General features: G+C 53.8%; 1 protein-coding gene across 2 annotated transcripts in view; it reads left to right on the top strand.

Annotated features, from left to right (window-relative positions):
• Nucleotides 1-8,402: 8,402 nt before the first annotated feature.
• The window catches only part of LOC108175829 (butyrophilin-like protein 1), an 86,055-nt gene continuing 77,806 nt past the window's right edge, over nt 8,403-16,651 (top strand). The window contains exons 1-7 of one of the 2 annotated variants that reach the window (XM_089334128.1): nt 8,403-8,724; nt 11,280-11,374; nt 11,888-12,151; nt 13,396-13,677; nt 13,788-13,988; nt 14,244-14,264; nt 14,356-14,382. In XM_089334128.1, the coding sequence (XP_089190254.1) occupies nt 11,290-11,374; nt 11,888-12,151; nt 13,396-13,677; nt 13,788-13,988; nt 14,244-14,264; nt 14,356-14,382 (880 nt within the window). In that variant the 5' untranslated portion in view covers nt 8,403-8,724; nt 11,280-11,289. Of the gene's footprint in view, nt 8,725-11,279; nt 12,152-13,395; nt 13,678-13,787; nt 13,989-14,243; nt 14,265-14,355; nt 14,383-16,651 lie in introns of both variants that reach the window. The other variant, XM_089334126.1, reaches the window with a different exon arrangement.

Below are 16,651 nucleotides of genomic sequence, written 5' to 3' on the forward strand. Positions count from 1 at the left end.
TTTATATTTGCTTGTCTTGCATGTGTCTTTGTATATAGTAATTATTTTATTCCTCTCTCCTTACACTTGTGATGCTATATGTAAGTTGTTTAAGATTGGGTTCATATTATAAACTTTTATAATGTATGTTTTTATTTTTTCTCATTTTTATTTGGAAGCCAAAGAGAGAGAGAGATCTTTTGCCCACTTGTTCATCCCCACATGACCGCAGCATTTGGGGCTGGGCCAGGCTGCAGCCAGGAGTCAGTCACTCCATCTTGGCCTCCCACGTGGATGGCAGGGGTGAAGAACCCACCTATGTTACCTCATAGGTAATACGGTGTCATCCGTTGTCATGATGCTGTGTCAGAGGCAGAGTAGCTGGTACTTGAAGCAGGCACTGTGCTGGGGGATTCTGTTGTCCTAAGTTTGGATGCACCACAGTGCCACCCTTCTGTCTTCTTAGAACTTTCTTTTCCTCTTTATAGTGAACCACATTTCTCTAGTTAATAGTTTTTAGGTTACATTTTCCCTGCTCAGGTGACCGATGTGGTTTCCATCTCATGAGTGGACTCTGCGTGATGTAATCCTCTGAGCCACAGTGCAGCCAGAGGAGGGGCTGAGCTGCTCACACTATGTGGGAAAGGGGATCTGAGGTGCTCACACATTTATCAACATGCTTCACCCCATGAATGAGACCATACACACGTACTCTACAGGGTCCTTGCTTGGATTTTAAGTATTCTCAGCATAGTTACATATTAGCTGTCCCATTTATCCCCATTGCACTTTGGATGTATTTTTATGACATTGCATTACTTTTTGATTTTCTATGAGAATACTTTCTTTGAAAGAGACAGAAAATGAAGGCATGCAGATGATGTGGTATTATTTACCAAAAACAGGAGTGATCTCTCTCTTCTTTTTAAAGATTTATTTATTAATTTGAAAGGCAGAGTTACAGAGAGCTAGAGGCAGAGGCAAAGAGAAAGAAGTCTTCCATTTGTTGGTTCACCCTCAACATGGCCACAATGCCCACACCTGTGCCAATCCAAAGTTAGGAGCCAGGAGCTTCTTCCTGGTCTCTCATTTAGGTGCAGGGTCCCAAGAACTTGGGCCATCTTCCACTGCTTTCTCAGGCCATAGCAGAGAACTGGGTTGGAAGTGGAGCATCTGGGACTTGAACCGGCACCCATATGTGATGCCAGCACTGCAGGCAGTGTCGTTACTCGCTATGCCACAATACGTGCCCCAGTAGTGATCTCTTTAGCCAAGTGTACCAGCTGCCTTAATAGCTTCAGAAGCAGTGATTAAAGCCATCACTGTTGTAGCACTCAGATTTATAAGTCATCTCAGTGTACATTTTGCAATGAACTTATTTTGGGAGTTAACATTGATCAAAGGTACCAGGTGCTTTTCTGAGTACCCCAAAGCCTAAAGTTTTGTTGCCCCATAAGATGTTTGCCACTTTACCCTCTTATTCAGTGTACTTGTTTTCATTTTTAAAAAGATTTTTTGTTTTATTTGAAAGTCACAGATGCATAGAGAGAGAGATGCAGAGAGAGAGAGAGGGAGGGAGGAAGGGAGGGAGGGAGGGAGAGGAAGAGGGAGGGAGGGAGGGAGAGAGAGAGAGAGAGATCTTCCATCTTTAGTTGGCTTCCCAGATGTCCCTGTGACCAGGCTGGGCCATCCTGAAGTCAGGAGCAGGAGCTTCGTCTGCGTCTTCTGTGTGGATCCTGAGACCAAGTACTTGGTCCAACCTCCAGTTCTTTCCCAGGCACATAGGCAGGGAGCTGGATCAGAAGTGGAGTAGCTAGGATTCAAGCCAGCTCTCGGATAGTAGTTTTGGGCTTCTGAGCTGTGGATTATCCAACAAATCATGGTGAATGCTCCTTTATTCTTTTAAATAAAGCGATATCTTGAGAGAGAGAGAGAGAGAGGTATCTTCCATCCTCTCCGGGTTTTGGTTCCTGGCTGACTTGGGGTTCTCCTCACTGGGTGACCACTCTGTGTCAGTGTCTGCCTGGGGCTGCTGGAGGGGCAGATTGGGGTCCTGGGGCTCTGGGACAGTGGCCCTGAGGCTGCCCCTGGGGGCGCTGCTCTCCCAGGTGGTGACCATGGCAGACCCCTCTCCCAGTGACAGCCAGGCTCCAGGGTCCCCTGGCAGCAGGAGGCCTGTCCCTGGCTGACCTCAGGCCCCCTGCAGTGCATTCCTGAGAAAGCTGAGGGCTGCCTGCAGGGAAATTTCAGGATCTGTTCTGCTGATGCCAAGGATGGGGCCCAACCTCCTTCCCAGAGATTTACTCAGAGAGCTCACGGCTGCACACGTGCGTCTCCTGCAGCTCTGGAGCTTCTCTGGGGGACCAGAGGCCGTTCCTCTGCAGGGCAGTCAGCAGGAAGGGGAGGCCTCTGCCTCCAGGTTCCGTGGGAGCTCAGAACCCTGACCTGTGCAGCTGCCCCATCACGTGCGCACTGACCACCTTCCACCTTCCCACCTCCCTGGCTCACCTGAGCCCCTGCTGGCCCCTCCCCCTCATCCTCACTGTGTCCCAAGTCCCCAGGTCATGGGTCAGGGCTGCCTGCCCCTGGCCTGCCTTCCGTGCGGGCCTCAGGGTCCTGCCCAGCTCTGGGGTTGGGAGCCCATCTGCCTTGTAGCTTCTCTGGCTCCCAGGGCTTCACTCTCCTGGCTCCACTCTTGGGTCAGCAGATGGTCACGACAGCAGCACTGTGGCTGTGATGGCTGTGCAGGGATGGCTCCTGATGGCGGCTCTGGGAGAAGCAGAAGCCACACAAACAGATCCTGCCAGGTCTCTCCTTGGAACACAGACTGTGTGGTAGCTCCTCCCCCACTCCCAGCCAGGTGGTAATGGAGCAGTCGGCAGAAACACACCTCAACCACGGCCTTGCCCTCCTGCTCCTCTTCACACCCTGGCAGAGCAGCTACTCCATCGCTGGGCTGTGCTGTGGTCCTGTGTGCCCCAGAGCGAATGGCCAGGATTTCTAGCCTTGTCGTGACAGTGCTGGGACTGGTGGCCTTTCTGGGAGGTGGGATCACGACTCCGTTCCTGTCCCCATGGAAGGACTTTGCGGGAGGGAGCACATCCCTGTGGCCCTTCTGCCTTTCTCCCTGTGAGGCCACGAGCTTCCCCCACTCTGGAGGACACAGCAGCAAGGTGCCGTCTCGAATCCCAAGAGCAGTCCTCGATGGACACGGAGCCTGCGGGTGCTTTGATCTTGGATTCCCTGAGTTACAGAACTGCAAGAAAACAAATTGCATTTTTTAAAAGAAAGCATCTTATTCTTTGGAGGCAATGTTTTAGAGACAGAGAGAGACAGAAAGAGAGGGCGAGACAGAAGATCTTCCATCTGCTGGGTCACTCCTCAAATGGCCACAATAGCCAGGGCAGTGCCAGCTGTAGCCAGGAATTTCTTCTGGGTCTCCCACGTGGGCCCAGGGGCCCAAGAACTTGGACCATCCTCTACTGCTTTCCCAGGCACATTAGCAGGGTGTTGGATTGGAAGTTGAACAGCTAGGACTCAACCTGTTGTGGGCTAGGTTGGACCTAATGAATATCTCAGGCTCTGGCCTTCTATTAGAGAAGCATCCTAAGCTCAGGTCAAGCAGGATGTGCAGCACAGTGAGGTTTATTTAGAAAGCGAGAAGAACACGCAGGTGCGTGAGGGCTTTATTAGGGGGAGTGGGCCAGGAAAGGTGAGAAGGGCAATTTCATATCCTGCTCTGCTCATCCTGGGCCACAAGGTGAGGAGAGAGAAAAAAGGGACCCCTCCCCTGAACTGGGCATCTTATGAGCTTTGGAAAGGGGAGTAGTTACATAGTACACAGCCCGTGAGTAGTTTCGTGGATTATGTGACATAATGTGCATCAGGGCGGCTCAGTGTGCAGAATCCTGAATACCACAGGTGGGGATGGAGGCCCAGAGCAGGAGGCAGAGAGACCAGATGAGCCCAGGCTGCGCTGTGTGCTCTCCCCATGGCGGCCTCAGCCCAACATCCCCTGACTTTGAACCCAGTCCACAGCACAACATGAAGTGTGGTGCTTTCCAGAGTCTGGTGTGACCATGCTTCCCACAGGTGACCGGTGTGACCATCCTAGATCAAGGAGGAGCGCTCCTGGTCCCCAGGACAATCCTGCCTGTCCCTTCCGGACCTCACCTCCTCTTCAGCCGGCCAGGGGGCCAGCACCTCACGCCACTTCTCTCACCGCAGCTCCTCCTGCCACTCTTTCACTGCATGCATTTGCATTCCTGCACCGTGTGGCCTTTTGGGTCTGGGTTCTGGGATTCCAGTCCTCATTTCTTAGGTTTCTGGACTGCATTGTCAGAGCCTTCCTGCTGGGAAGTGCTGCTGTCTGCCAGTGCTGGCCACAAGGGGGCAGCAGAGGGCTGGGAAACCCGGTGCCGCTGGCGCTGCCTCTGGGTTGGCCCTGCTTCCTCTGGGGCCTGCTGCTGTGCAGAGTTCTGGAGCAGGGGTTTGGAGCCAGGATCTCCGCACTGTTGGGAACACGCACTCCTTTAAATAATGAGAAGCTCACGGAGAAGGAGAATGAAAAGGGAAGCTTATCTTGGTAGAAAGCATTGTGAGGTCCGTGAGCAGCTTTTCCCTAAACGCATTTCCAGGGACTTCTGGAAGAGCCCTCCCAGGTCCTTGGCCTCCCCTCTGCCCCCAGATCCCTGGACACCGCTAAGGCTGCTGCCCCCGACGTGGTGGCCCCACTGGGAGCAGGCGGAACTCTGAGGGGAGCTGGCGCCGGCAGGGCTGACCCTGGTGGGTTCCTCACCTCGGGACCCCGGGTCTCAGCTGCGACGGGAGGACAGCAGAGCGCCTCCCAGTAACGCAGGAGGACGGGCAGGGACACTCCGTTTGTGCTGCTCAGAGGGAAATGCGGCAGAGTGGTGGGGGCCGTGGGACAGCAGTGGGCAGGCGTCCATCCCGGCACTCTCGGACTGGCCTCTCAGGGCTGGACGGCGCCTCTACAGCCTCTGCCGCCCCAGGCTTCTCCTGCGTTCTCTTGGGGACAAAACTGGGGTCTTTCCCATCACCACTTCCTGCAGTCCCTCCACCAGGATTTGCCTGCTGCACCCTTGGCCCAGGCAGGGTCTGATCCACACAGAACTGGAGGCGAAGGGTCAGAGAATTCCTCCAGGTCGCTGACGCCCCCATCTGGGCAGCACTGGTGTTGGCGCTCGGGGCCCAGCGGGGAAAGCGCTGAGACCCTGTGGGAGGATGTGTTCGCTGCCCCCCCCCCCCCCCCCCGCCCCGATACATCCGGGCTTCTTTCTGCATAACCCTGCCTGCCTTCCTCTCTGCGTCCTTCCTTTTTCTTTCTTTCTTTTTTTAATTTTCTTTGAGTCCTAGAGTTATAAATGGGAGCATGGGGAGGGCGGAGAGAAAGGTCTTTTGTCTGCTAGTTCACTCCCCAAATGGGCAAGGTGGCCAAAGTTGAGCCAAGCTGAAGCCAGGAGCCTGGAGCCAGGAACCAGGAGCTTCTCCTGGGTTCCCATGCTGGTGCACGGACCCAAGGACTTGGGACATCTGCTGCTTTCCCAGACCATAGCAGAGAGCTGGATCAGAAGTGGAGCAGCCAGAACTCCAACCGGCAACCATATTTGATGTTGGCACTGTTGCCTCCTTCCTTTATGCTCTTTCTTTGCTTGTGCCATCATCTTTCCACTTTAAAATTTTTAATTTTTTTGCTGATTTATTAGTCAAAAATTTATTAAATTTTCTGTAAGAACACCCTTTTCCATTTGATATCTCTTTTAAAATATTCTTTATACAGGAAGACTGCAAAAACACGGAAAGTGCATATTGAGAAGCCAGATGGGACTGGTGCTGTGGCATAGGGGTTATCCTCTAGCAGTCGCCCTGGCCTCCCACGTGGGCACCGCTGTCCTGGCTGCTCCACTTCTATCCAGCTCCCTGCTCATGTGCCTAGGAAAGCAGCAGGAGATGAACAGCTCTGGCTGTTGAGGCCATTTGGAGAGTGAACCAGCAGATGCAAGACCGCTCTCTCTGCCTCCCCCTCTCTGTCTGTAACTCTGCCTCTCAAATAAATAAGTAAATTTTTAAAAAGAAATCAGAGTATAAAACTTTTGCACCAAAGTAAGTCAATATTCTGATTCTATCTTCCTTGAACGTTTTGAGGTCCCTCGTGCATCTCAGTGGTTGCAGGGGAGGGAGACCTCCTCACCTGTCCCTCAGGTGTGGACATGAGCTGGATGCCTGTTCTGAACAGGGTTGGGCAGGGGTCCCAGGCCACGAGGACTCTGCCACTGACCTCTGGGTGGGGCTGGGCAGACCTGGTCCTTTGTTGGGCTGAGAGCATCCGGGTGTTCCTGAGCCACATTTGCTTGTAAACATCAGTTGTGGTGGTGACAGCCTGGACTGGGGGTGGTGGCTGCAGACTCCTCCCCCTTGAGGGGCAGATGGCAGCCAGAGGGAGGAGTGTCCACCAGGGCTCTGCTCAGCAGGTTGCCTGGTCACAGCTCAGCCCACCAGCCAGGCTGATGCTGGTTACAGATGGCAAGGAAAACTTATGAAGTTGAAACAGACCCTGTGTGTACGTGTGTGTGTATGTGTGTGCACACATGTATATATGTGTCTTCTCAGTTTTCATTTATTTTTCAAAAAGGGAGAAACTAGAAAACAGTTCTTAACACTGTTTCCTGGAGAAGATAATCCAGAGAAGACAAGCTCTTTATCCTAACACTGTCAAGGTCAATGAATTCTTTTTATCAGACTCTACTTCTGAGAAAAGGGATGGGTTGGGCGAGGATTTGGGAGGCAGTTAAGACCCAGGCTGAGACACCTGCTTCCACAGAATGCCTGGCTGGATACCTGGCTGCAGCTCCTGATTCCGGTTTCTTCCTGACTCAGACCCTAGAGGCAGTGGTCACGGAGTTTCAGCCACTCATGTATACTTTGTGTTAGCTGTTGTTTTATGGCTTAGATATTTATGGAAAACTAGTTTGAAAGCAGTAGAAATAACTAAGAGGTATGACCTGTGTGTTAACAAGAAGTGAGACAGTGACACCACAGCGTCAGGATAATTTCTATTGAGGAAGAAATCCTTGGTGCTTGGTGAAGAGCATCAGGTGAAGGCCTCTGGGTAGTGGTCCTGGGCTGGGGGGAGTGGCTCATGTGCTGCCCTCCTGCCAGAGCTCATCATCTCCCCTGCGGTGTATCTTACAGAAACTGACCTTGGCCGGGCACTCCCTCTTCCTCTCCGTCTCCTGCTTGATACTCAGGGCAAAGGCTGGGCTGCAGGCTGAGATCAGTGTTCAAGTGGTGTCATCATGGGGGTGTTACCGGAGAAATTGCCGGGTTCTTGCCTTCGCGCAAGAAAGAATTCAGGCATGAGACAGAGAGTAGTGGGAGGTAAAATAGCAAGGTTTATTAGGGAAGAGCCTGAGAGACTGGGGGTGGGGGAGGAGCGAGGTTACATGATTGAGTGCAGAGATCACACCTGGCCGGACCAGGCGGGCGACTCAGCAGAGAGGCAGAGGGCTGAGCGACAGTCCGGTTGAGGCTGGGGGTTTTTAAGGAGATGGGTCTTGCTTTCCCCACCTCTGCTCCTCTTGGAACAAAGGTTTTCTGGATGTAAATAGAAAAACTTCTCTCTGGAAGGTCTGAAACAAAGGACTTTATGGATGCAAATGTTATCAGACAGGAGGAAGGGAGCAGGGTGTTTGAGATGTAGATACTGGGCTGCACCTGGCAGGTTATCAGATAGAAGGGGGCAGGGCAGGGCAGGATGTGAATACTGGGCTGCCCCTGAAACACCATCAGGATGACTTTGAGATGCAGCATATGCTGGACATAGATGTCTTCTCTTTAGGCCTTTATGTCACACACACATAAGCTCATAACTGACTTCCTACCTAACAGGGGCAGCTGAGAGTCTAAGGCCCTTAGCAGCTCTTTCTCACTCTGAGTTGTCTGCATCTGGGGCCGGGGTGAGGGCAGGTTTGAGGCTGGGGGAATGGGAGGGAAGGGGGTAGGGGCTGGGGTGAGGGAGAGGTTATGGGAGGGAGTCTCCCTGCAGCTCCAGGCCGTCCCTCCCCTAGGAAGTTCCTGCAGTCAGGAGGTGCAGGGCTCCTGTCCTCCTGCATCTGCTCCCAGCTGTGACAGGAGCTGCAGGAATCTACTGTGTGTAGCTCAGATCCTGACACTAAATAGTCATGGACTGAAATTTAGTTTCTTCTGAGATTTCCTGAAAGTTCCTGGCATCTCTGGGCCTGGGGAAGTCTTGGTGCTGGGCAGGGGCAGGTGGTGGCTGAGGGGGAGGGGCTGAAGGCACTGTGAGCTCTAAGCAGGTTGTGCTGCAGCCACTCCCAGGGCAGCTGTGGTGCTGTCTCCTGCTGACAACAGGGAGGGAGGTCCACAGGGCGGGGCACTCCCTGCCCAGGCTGCTTCTGCAAGCTCTCACTGTAGATGGTGGAAGGAGATGGAGGGGCTGGTGGGTCTCCAGGGCCTCTGCAGAGGCTGCTGCACCTGTGCCAGCTCTGCTGCTCCTCCGGTCTCCTGGGAGCCACTGCCTCCTTTGGATTCAGAATCCTGGGCCCCCAGCATGGACCTGGAAGCAGGGGTTGAGGCTTTGAGGGCAGCTCAGGGCAGGTGCAAGCCAAGGGGGTGGATTTACCAATTGCTGGGGCTCTGAAGCTTCTGGAGCTGCTGAATTTAGAGACGTTGGAGGAAGTCACAGCCGGAAGCACAGGGGAGCAGGTGAGCTGGCTGTGAAACACCTGTGGGTGAGGAAGAGGGAAGCAGGGAGCAGGGAGGAGGGAGGAGCTGAGAGGGTGGTGGGGCTCAGGGTGGGGGGGGGGGAGTGGCTGGGAAAGTCTCATCCAGGAAGAACCAGGACAAGGTTAGTGAGCACTGAGCCTGTGTTCATTTCTTTTTTTTATTATTTTTTTTAAAGATGTGAATTTATTTCTAGGCTTTCTTTTCAGTTGCATTGGTTTATGTGTCTGTTTCAATGTCTGTACTGTGTTTTTTTAAATATTTATTTATTTATTTGAAAGGCAGAGTTGCAGAGAGGGGGAGAGAGAGAGAGGGTTTTTTTTTTGGGGGGGGGGGGCGTATCCCATCTGCTGTTTCACTTCCCAAATGGCTGCAACAGTTGGAGCTGGGCTGATCCGAACCAGGAGACAAGAGCTTCTTCTGGGTCTCCCAGGTGCAGGGGCCCAAGGACTTGGGCTATGTACTATATTCCCAGGTGCATTAGCAGGGAGCTAAATTGGAAGTGGAGCAGCTGAGATCCAGCTGGTGCCCATACGGGATGCCAGCACTGTAGGCAGGAGCTTTACCTGCTACGCCACAGCACTGGTCCCCTGTTCATTTCTTTGGTTTCCGTTTCTCAAATGTGCTCCAGGCCAGGCCCTGCTCTGACTGCATTAGTGACTGTGCTGACACAGAGTCAGGAACCTCTCCCTGCAATCCTGGGGAAAGACGCTGTTACATTTGCAGATGAGGGAACTGAGGCCCAGAAACTCCAGGGCTCTGCCTTCAGCTGTGACCCAGAGTGGCTGAGCCTGCAGGGAGCACCCCAAGGGGGGCCTGAGCCTGTTCTTCCCAGGAGGAATTGTCGCTCCCCCTCTTCATGGAGGAACGACACAGGACCCTGCGCTGTTCTTTTGTCTGCTCGGCCCTCCCCGGGTTCGCTGCTGGTTCTTCCCGGGTTGGCTACTATCCCTTCCACCTCCGTGGAAGGGCAGTTCCCCCTGGCCACATTCCCCACTTCCGCAGGGGAGCGGCACACCGCCGGCCGGCTCTCTCGGGGGCTGCACAGGCGTTCCTTCAGATAGATGTTCCCCTTAGATGTTCCTCGTGCATGCCGTCTCTCTCCTCCTTTATAGTCCTCCTCTGCCAATCCCAACTCGGCTGCCCACACGCCGAGTACGCTGCTCTCCTCCAATCAGTAGCAAGTCCTACAGTTTATTGGTTGAACTGGAGGCAGCTGTGCGGAAGCTGTTTACTTCTCTCCCAGCGCCATATTGTGGGAGAGCAGATGCATAGAATAAGTCTTAATTCCAGTAACTCAGTCTAGTCCGGTTTGCTCCCCACAGGAATGGCTGCCTCCTCTTCCTGCCCACAACCAGTGGGTGGTGTGGGGGTCATTTCCTCTGATCAGGGACCATTTTCTCTGTGGTGCTGCCTCTCACCAGGGCCCTTAACTGTTAGTGCAGAAATCACTGAATGTGGAGAGAGCGAGGATTCGCCTGTCAGCAGAAACTGCCCCGGGCACCTGCTGAACGCAGGGCCAGGACCTGGGCCCTGGAGTAAGAGGCTGGGGTGGGGGGTCAAATTTCGGTGAATTCCACAGCCACAGATGCCACAGGTCTGGGTCCCTGGGACGGGCAGCACAGTCTCATCAGGATGGGTCTGTCTCTGACGTTTCTCAGGACTCACCCAGGTCACAGCCAGGAGCTACAGAGAAGCAGGAAAGCAGCAGGCGGTGAGCTCATCCTTCATGGTGAGCAGCCTGTCTGGGCCTCTGTCCTGGTGGGGGTGGGGTGGGGATCCCAGGTGCTGTGTGAAGAGTGGAGAGATGCAGGCCTGGTTTCCTCCATGGGCTCCTGGGGCTGAGAAAGGAAAGGCCTGGGTTCTAGGCAGAGGGGCCTCAACTGTGGTGGGAATAGAAGTCGTTGTTTCTCCCCAGCTATCTTTTTTTTTTTTTTTTTTTTTTTTTTTTTTTTTTTTTACAGGCAGAGTGGACAGTGAGAGAGAGAGACAGAGAGAAAGGTCTTCCTTTGCCGTTGGTTCACCCTCCAATGGCCGCCGCGGCCGGCGCGCTGCGGCCGGCGCACCGCGCTGATCCGATGGCAGGAGCCAGGAGCCAGGTGCTTTTCCTGGTCTCCCATGGGGTGCAGGGCCCAGGCACCTGGGCCATCCTCCACTGCACTCCCTGGCCACAGCAGAGAGCTGGCCTGGAAGAGGGGCAACCGGGACAGAATCCGGCGCCCCGACCGGGACTAGAACCCGGTGTGCCGGCGCCGCTAGGCGGAGGATTAGCCTAGTGAGCCGCGGCGCCGGCTCTCCCCAGCTATCTTAAGAGTTCCCAGGCTCCAGAGTCTTCCCAGAAAGGCTGGGTGCAGCTAACCCCACGTTTGTTGCTGTCAGGATCCTGTGGCCCCCACTACTGGCTTGGTGATTCCTTAGGGCTGGCAGGGCAGGCTGGGCCTTCTGCTCCCACCTAGCAGCTGGCACTCTGGGCTAGACCCACCTCCCACCTCCAGTCTGCTGGCCCAGACCTCCTCTTTCCCTACCTCTCTCCCCAGCTCTGAGGACATGGAGCGCGGCTGCTGCCCCTCTCTGCTCTGCAGTCTCCCCTCCCTGCTTCTCCTCGCCCAGCTGCCCACGAGGGGCTCTGCAGGTGAGTGTGTCCCTGACTCGTCCTGGGTCTTCTTCTGGGGTGGGAGGAGCCCCCAGCCGTCTCGATCAGAACAGGATTAGGTTGCCCAAGACCAAGGCTCTAGAAAGGTGGTAGTGCTGCCCCAACCACTGGCTGTCATTAAGAAGTTAGGATGAGTCACTCAGCCATCAGTGGGTGTTAGAGAATTGACTGTTGTTTAAGGATTTGGGCCTGCTTTAATGTCAAGTGTCAGTAATTTGAAAATACCTCTCCCCTCACTTTTGGCTCCCCTCTTTTTTGGTGTTCTGAGCATTCATTTGTTCATTTAGTTCCTCCCCCAGTATTAACAGAATGTCGACTGTGCATTAGGAGCTGTTCCATGACCACAACAGATGTGTCTCTGCCCCCTGTCTGAGTCTCTCCAGTGTTCTGTTTATTCTGTGTCCACGGACAAGTTCCAGATGATCGGCACCTCAGATCCCATTGTGGCAGAGTTGGGTGGTGACGCCATTCTACCCTGCTTCCTGGTCCCAGCCATGAACACGGAGAACATGGAGCTGCGGTGGTTCTGTACCAAGTTCTCAGAGGTGGTGTTTGTCTATCGGAACAGCCGGGTGCAGCACGAGGAACAAATGCCCCAGTACGCAGAGTGGATGTCACTGGTGAGGGATTTCTTAACCCACAGGAAGGCTGCTGTGCACATCCAGAAAGTCTGGGCTTCAGACAATGGGAGCTGCACCTGCTTCTTCCAGAAGGGAGGCCGCTATGCAGAAGCCATTCTAGAACTGCAGGAAGCAGGTTGGTGGCTTGATCTGTATTCTACATCTATACCTTGGGAGTATTGGAAACTCACCTAATTAAACAGCTCATCTTATACGTGAGGGAAAGATGGCTCACTCACTCATTCTTTTTTTCAAAATAAATCTTTTTTTTTAAAGGCACATTAGCAGGGAGCTAGATTGGAAGTGGAACAGCCGGGACTCGAACTGGTGCCCTGATGGGATGCTAGCAATGCAGGCAGCAGTTTACCTGCTAGACCACAGTGTGGCCCCTCATTATAAATCTTGTTTATGGAGCCCCTTCTGTGTCAATTGGATTTATTCAGACATCTTTGGTGTGGTTGTGAAATAAAATCAATGCCAAAGTCTTCTCCCAGAAATCCTGTTTGCAAAGATAGTAGGGAAACACAGCTGTTCCATTGCTGAGTGAGCACTAACCCAGGACGTGGTGCACACACAGGACATCCACTTAGGGATTGCAAAGACAGATGACGTCTCATCTCCTTTTTGTTTTTTAGGCAATCAGACGTGACATGTGTAACATTTTTAAAAAGTTTTATTTATTCATTTTTACTTAATGAAAGGCAGAACATCAGAGAGTTATAGAGACAGAGATCTTACATCTGCTGGTTCACCCCTCCAAACGCCCACAGAGCACATGTGCTTTCCAAGCCCAAATTGGGTCACATGACCAACTTCAAAGTGCAAATGTGAGAGAACCTCAGACTGTGTGGTAGAGGGCTAGATCTATACAAAAGTAGGCAAAGTAAAGGGGGCATTTTAGTAATCAGTTTATCACATACGGCTCAACGTAGTGTACTAAGTTCTGCAATTTTGAGTTTCAGTGTCTGTAAGGAAACTTGGCAGAGATAACTCAGGGTGTGGCTATGAGGGAAGGAGTGGGGACAGGGTTGTTGACTGGTACAGTATTGGAAGTGATTTACAGAGAGAGGCAGTGGGAATCATAGCAGGTGCCCCAGGAGGGAGTGAGGTGAGGAGATTAGAGGTTCAGGATGGAGTCCTGGGGTCAAGTTCCTGCTCCTGGTTTCTCTGGCCTCAGTCTTCCCAGCTGCACAGTTCAGGAGAAAGCCCCCTACTCTGTGCCCCCATGGGTCCCAGGGCTCTTTCCCCTCCTTCAAGCCAAGCCCTCCCATGGAATCTCCAGAATGGAACACTGACTCCCCTGTAGCTGTGCCACACCCAGACCCTGCTGAGGCCCTGGGCCAAGTGGTCTCCAAGGTCTCCACAGCTCCCCTCTTGCAGGCCTGGGCTCTGCCCCTCAAGTGCACATTGAAGGGCCAGAGCAGGACGGGGTCCGCGTGGTGTGCAAGGCCTCGGGCTGGTTCCCGAAGCCCCAGGTGCAGTGGACAGACCTCAGCGGGAAGAAGTTCCTGGAGTTCTCTGAGGCCCATGCCCAGGACGCAGCAGGGCTGTTCAGCGTGGAGGCGGCTCTGGTGGTGAGAGACAGCTCTGCAGGGAGTGTGAGCTGCTCTGTCCTCAATCCCATCCTGGGCCAGGAGAAGGTGATGGCCATGTCCATCCCAGGTCGGTGCTGCTTCTCATTCCTGGCAGGGCTTGGGAGGTGGTGCAGGCATCCCTGAGTGTGCTGGGTGGGCCTGGGTGCTCCCCTGACTGGGTCTCTGCCTGGGCCCCAGAGCCCTTCTTCCCGCAGGCCTCTCCCTGGAAGGCAGGTTTTGCTGGGATCCTGACGGTGCTGGGGCTCCTGCTCTTTGGGGCTGGCTGCTTCACCAGGAGAGAGCACTCTGCAAAGCTGCAGGAGAGGCAGAAACAGGAGAAGCTGTGCCGGGCTAAGGAGGAGGACCAGCGGGCAGAGGAGGAGGCACTGAAGGCCAGAGGTAGGGGGACAGGGGCCAGGCAGGGGGGCAGCTGGTGCTGAGAGGAAGGATGCTGGGAGATGAGTCTGTGGGTTCTGCTCTCCAGGGCAGGTGGCTGTGGAGACCCAGACAGGACAGCTGGAGGCTGGAGCTGTGTGTGGGTCTGGAGTAGGAACTTCTCTAGGATACAGATGAGGTCTTTCCTGTGGGTTCTTCAGGCACACGGTCTCTCCTTTTCTTGGGGATGGAAGTTCAAGGTTTATTCCTCTCTTTCAGATGAGCTCCAGGCAGAACTCGGTAAGCTCTGCTCCCCCTCCTGAACTCTCTGTCCCTTTGTGGAGGACACTCTGGGTCTCAGCTCATCTTTTCCCTGTGTGCTGCTTTTCAGGTAGGAGGAAGGCAGCTTACCTGGCTGGTGAGTGACTCTCCAGCTGTCCCTTGGTCTCCTGTCCCACCAGTGCCCAGCTATCCCCTCCTTGTCTGTGTCCAGGCACAGACATGTGGACCCCTCATTAGTGCAGCAGTGGCAGTGTTGGTGGCAGAACCCTGCTCTCTGGGCTCTCTCACACCCTGGTGACTGTTTGCAGTCTGTGCTCCAAGACGTGTGTGCTGCATCCTTGGTCTTTTTCCACGCTGGGCTGTCCCCATGTGAGTGCCACTAGTGTTTCAGCCCACAGTGCCCCAGCTCTTGGTCTGCACAGGAAACCATAGCCGGATGCACTGAGATTCCATGAGAAGAGGGAGATGAGTAAATGGGGTCATTGAGCTTGGGGGTGCGATTTCTGCCCCCTCCCTCCCAAGACACCACCCAGAGGGAGTCTTTCCTCTCTTTTTCTCAAAGGTGCTGTTGAAATGTGAAAGGGAGAGGACTGGGTTGGTGACCAGATGTGGGGATGTGATGGGACCAGCTGAAAGTCTCTCAGCATACTGACGCTTCTCTCTAGAAATATTTTTTTTTGACAGGCAGAGTGGACAGTGAGAGAGAGAGAGAGACAGAGAGAAAGGTCTTCCTTTGCCGTTGGTTCACTCTCCAATGGCTGCCGCGGCTGGCGCGCTGCGGCCGGTGCACCGCGCTGATCCGAAGCCAGGAGCCAGGTGCTTTTCCTGGTCTCCCATGGGGTGCAGGGCCCAAGCACTTGGGCCATCCTCCACTGCATTCCCTGGCCACAGCAGAGAGCTGGCCTGGAAGAGGGGCAACCGGGACAGAATCCGGCGCCCCAACAGGGACTAGAACCTGGGGTGCCGGCGCCGCAAGGCGGAGGATTAGCCTATTGAGCCACGGCGCCGGCCCTCTAGAAATATTTTATGGAGGTTGTTTGGTTCCATTGATCCAGGAGGAGTCTCATCCCCATGTGGTTCTTCTTTGCCTTTAATTTTCCCAATATACCCAACCAGGAAATATTATGCAATAATTGTTAATGTAGAATAATTTTTGTTTTAAAAAATATTTATATTATTTTAATTTGAAAGGCACAGTTAGAGAGAGAGAGAGAGAGAGAGAAGAGAGAGAGATCTTACATCTGCTGATTCACTCCCCAAATGGCCACAATGGCCAGGACTGGCACAGGCTGAAGCCATGAGCTTCACCTGGGTCTGCCACATGGTTGCAGGGGCCCAAGCACTTGGTCCATCCTTTGCTGCTTTCCAGGTACCTTAGCAAGAAGATGGAGGAGAAGTACATCAGCCAGGACTTGAACTCGGGCCCATATGGGATGCCAGTGTTGCAGTTTTACACACTAAGCCACAACGCTGGCCCCATTTTTTCACTAAAATATCTTCACACAGCCATATTTTGCTCCTGACAAACAGCACCAAGGAACCAGTGACACAGGAGTCTTTATGGTCTTTGAGGCGCAGGGCAGACAGCTGACAGCCAAAAGTCACCCAGCAGTGGGGCAGGGGTGCAACTCAGCTGTCCTGCAGGCTTCCTGATCTGTGGTCAGGGAGTTTCCCACAATCCTCTGCTGTCTGCACCTGCAGGAGGCCCCTCCTGTGCAGCCTCCCTCCTCCTGCAGAGTCTGACCTTCAGCACAGAGGGCAGGTGAGGGCTGAGCAGGTGGTGTGGCTGTGGTCTCACCAGGGTGTGTTTCCTTTCAGCCTGGAGGAAGGCACAGCTGTATGCTGGTAAGTGACGCTGATGGCTCCTCTGCCTCACCTGCCCTGCCTCTGCCCTGCCCCTTCTCTACCTGTGGACTCAACTCCAGATGGGCTGGGAGTCCCTGCTCTCCTTGTCAGTGTTGTAGCCCCCAAGGGAAGACAGCAGGGGCTCCTCTGTGGGACCACAGCTCTGCTTCTATTCTGGGCCCTTTGTCTACTGCAGGTCATGGTTAGGGTTAGCGACATCTTCTTAAAACCTCTTGTTCAACTGATCCTTCTCATTACGGTGAGGTGTGAGGAGAGCCTGGGGCAGGGCAACCACTGTGTAGATCAGGAAGTGCCGGTCTCCAGATGACCCTGGGAATCACGTTTCACTGCTCAGGATTCAGATTATACTAAGTGGGATCTATGTTCTTCTTACCCCCAAATCCTCCCTTTAAGGCCCACTTTGGTCTTCCTGGCCCTGGAATATGGTCTTCTCTGCTTCTTCGTGCTCTGACCGCTGTCCAGCCTGGGTTTCTTCCTCTAAGTATCAGTGGTTGCTGAGGAGTTAGTTACTCTGAGTAAATGTTCTAAATTTGGGAACA

This window comes from Oryctolagus cuniculus, chromosome 5 (assembly GCF_051225735.1).
Source record: "Oryctolagus cuniculus isolate XC-2025 breed Fujian yellow rabbit chromosome 5, ASM5122573v1, whole genome shotgun sequence".
Classification (NCBI taxonomy): domain Eukaryota; kingdom Metazoa; phylum Chordata; class Mammalia; order Lagomorpha; family Leporidae; genus Oryctolagus; species Oryctolagus cuniculus.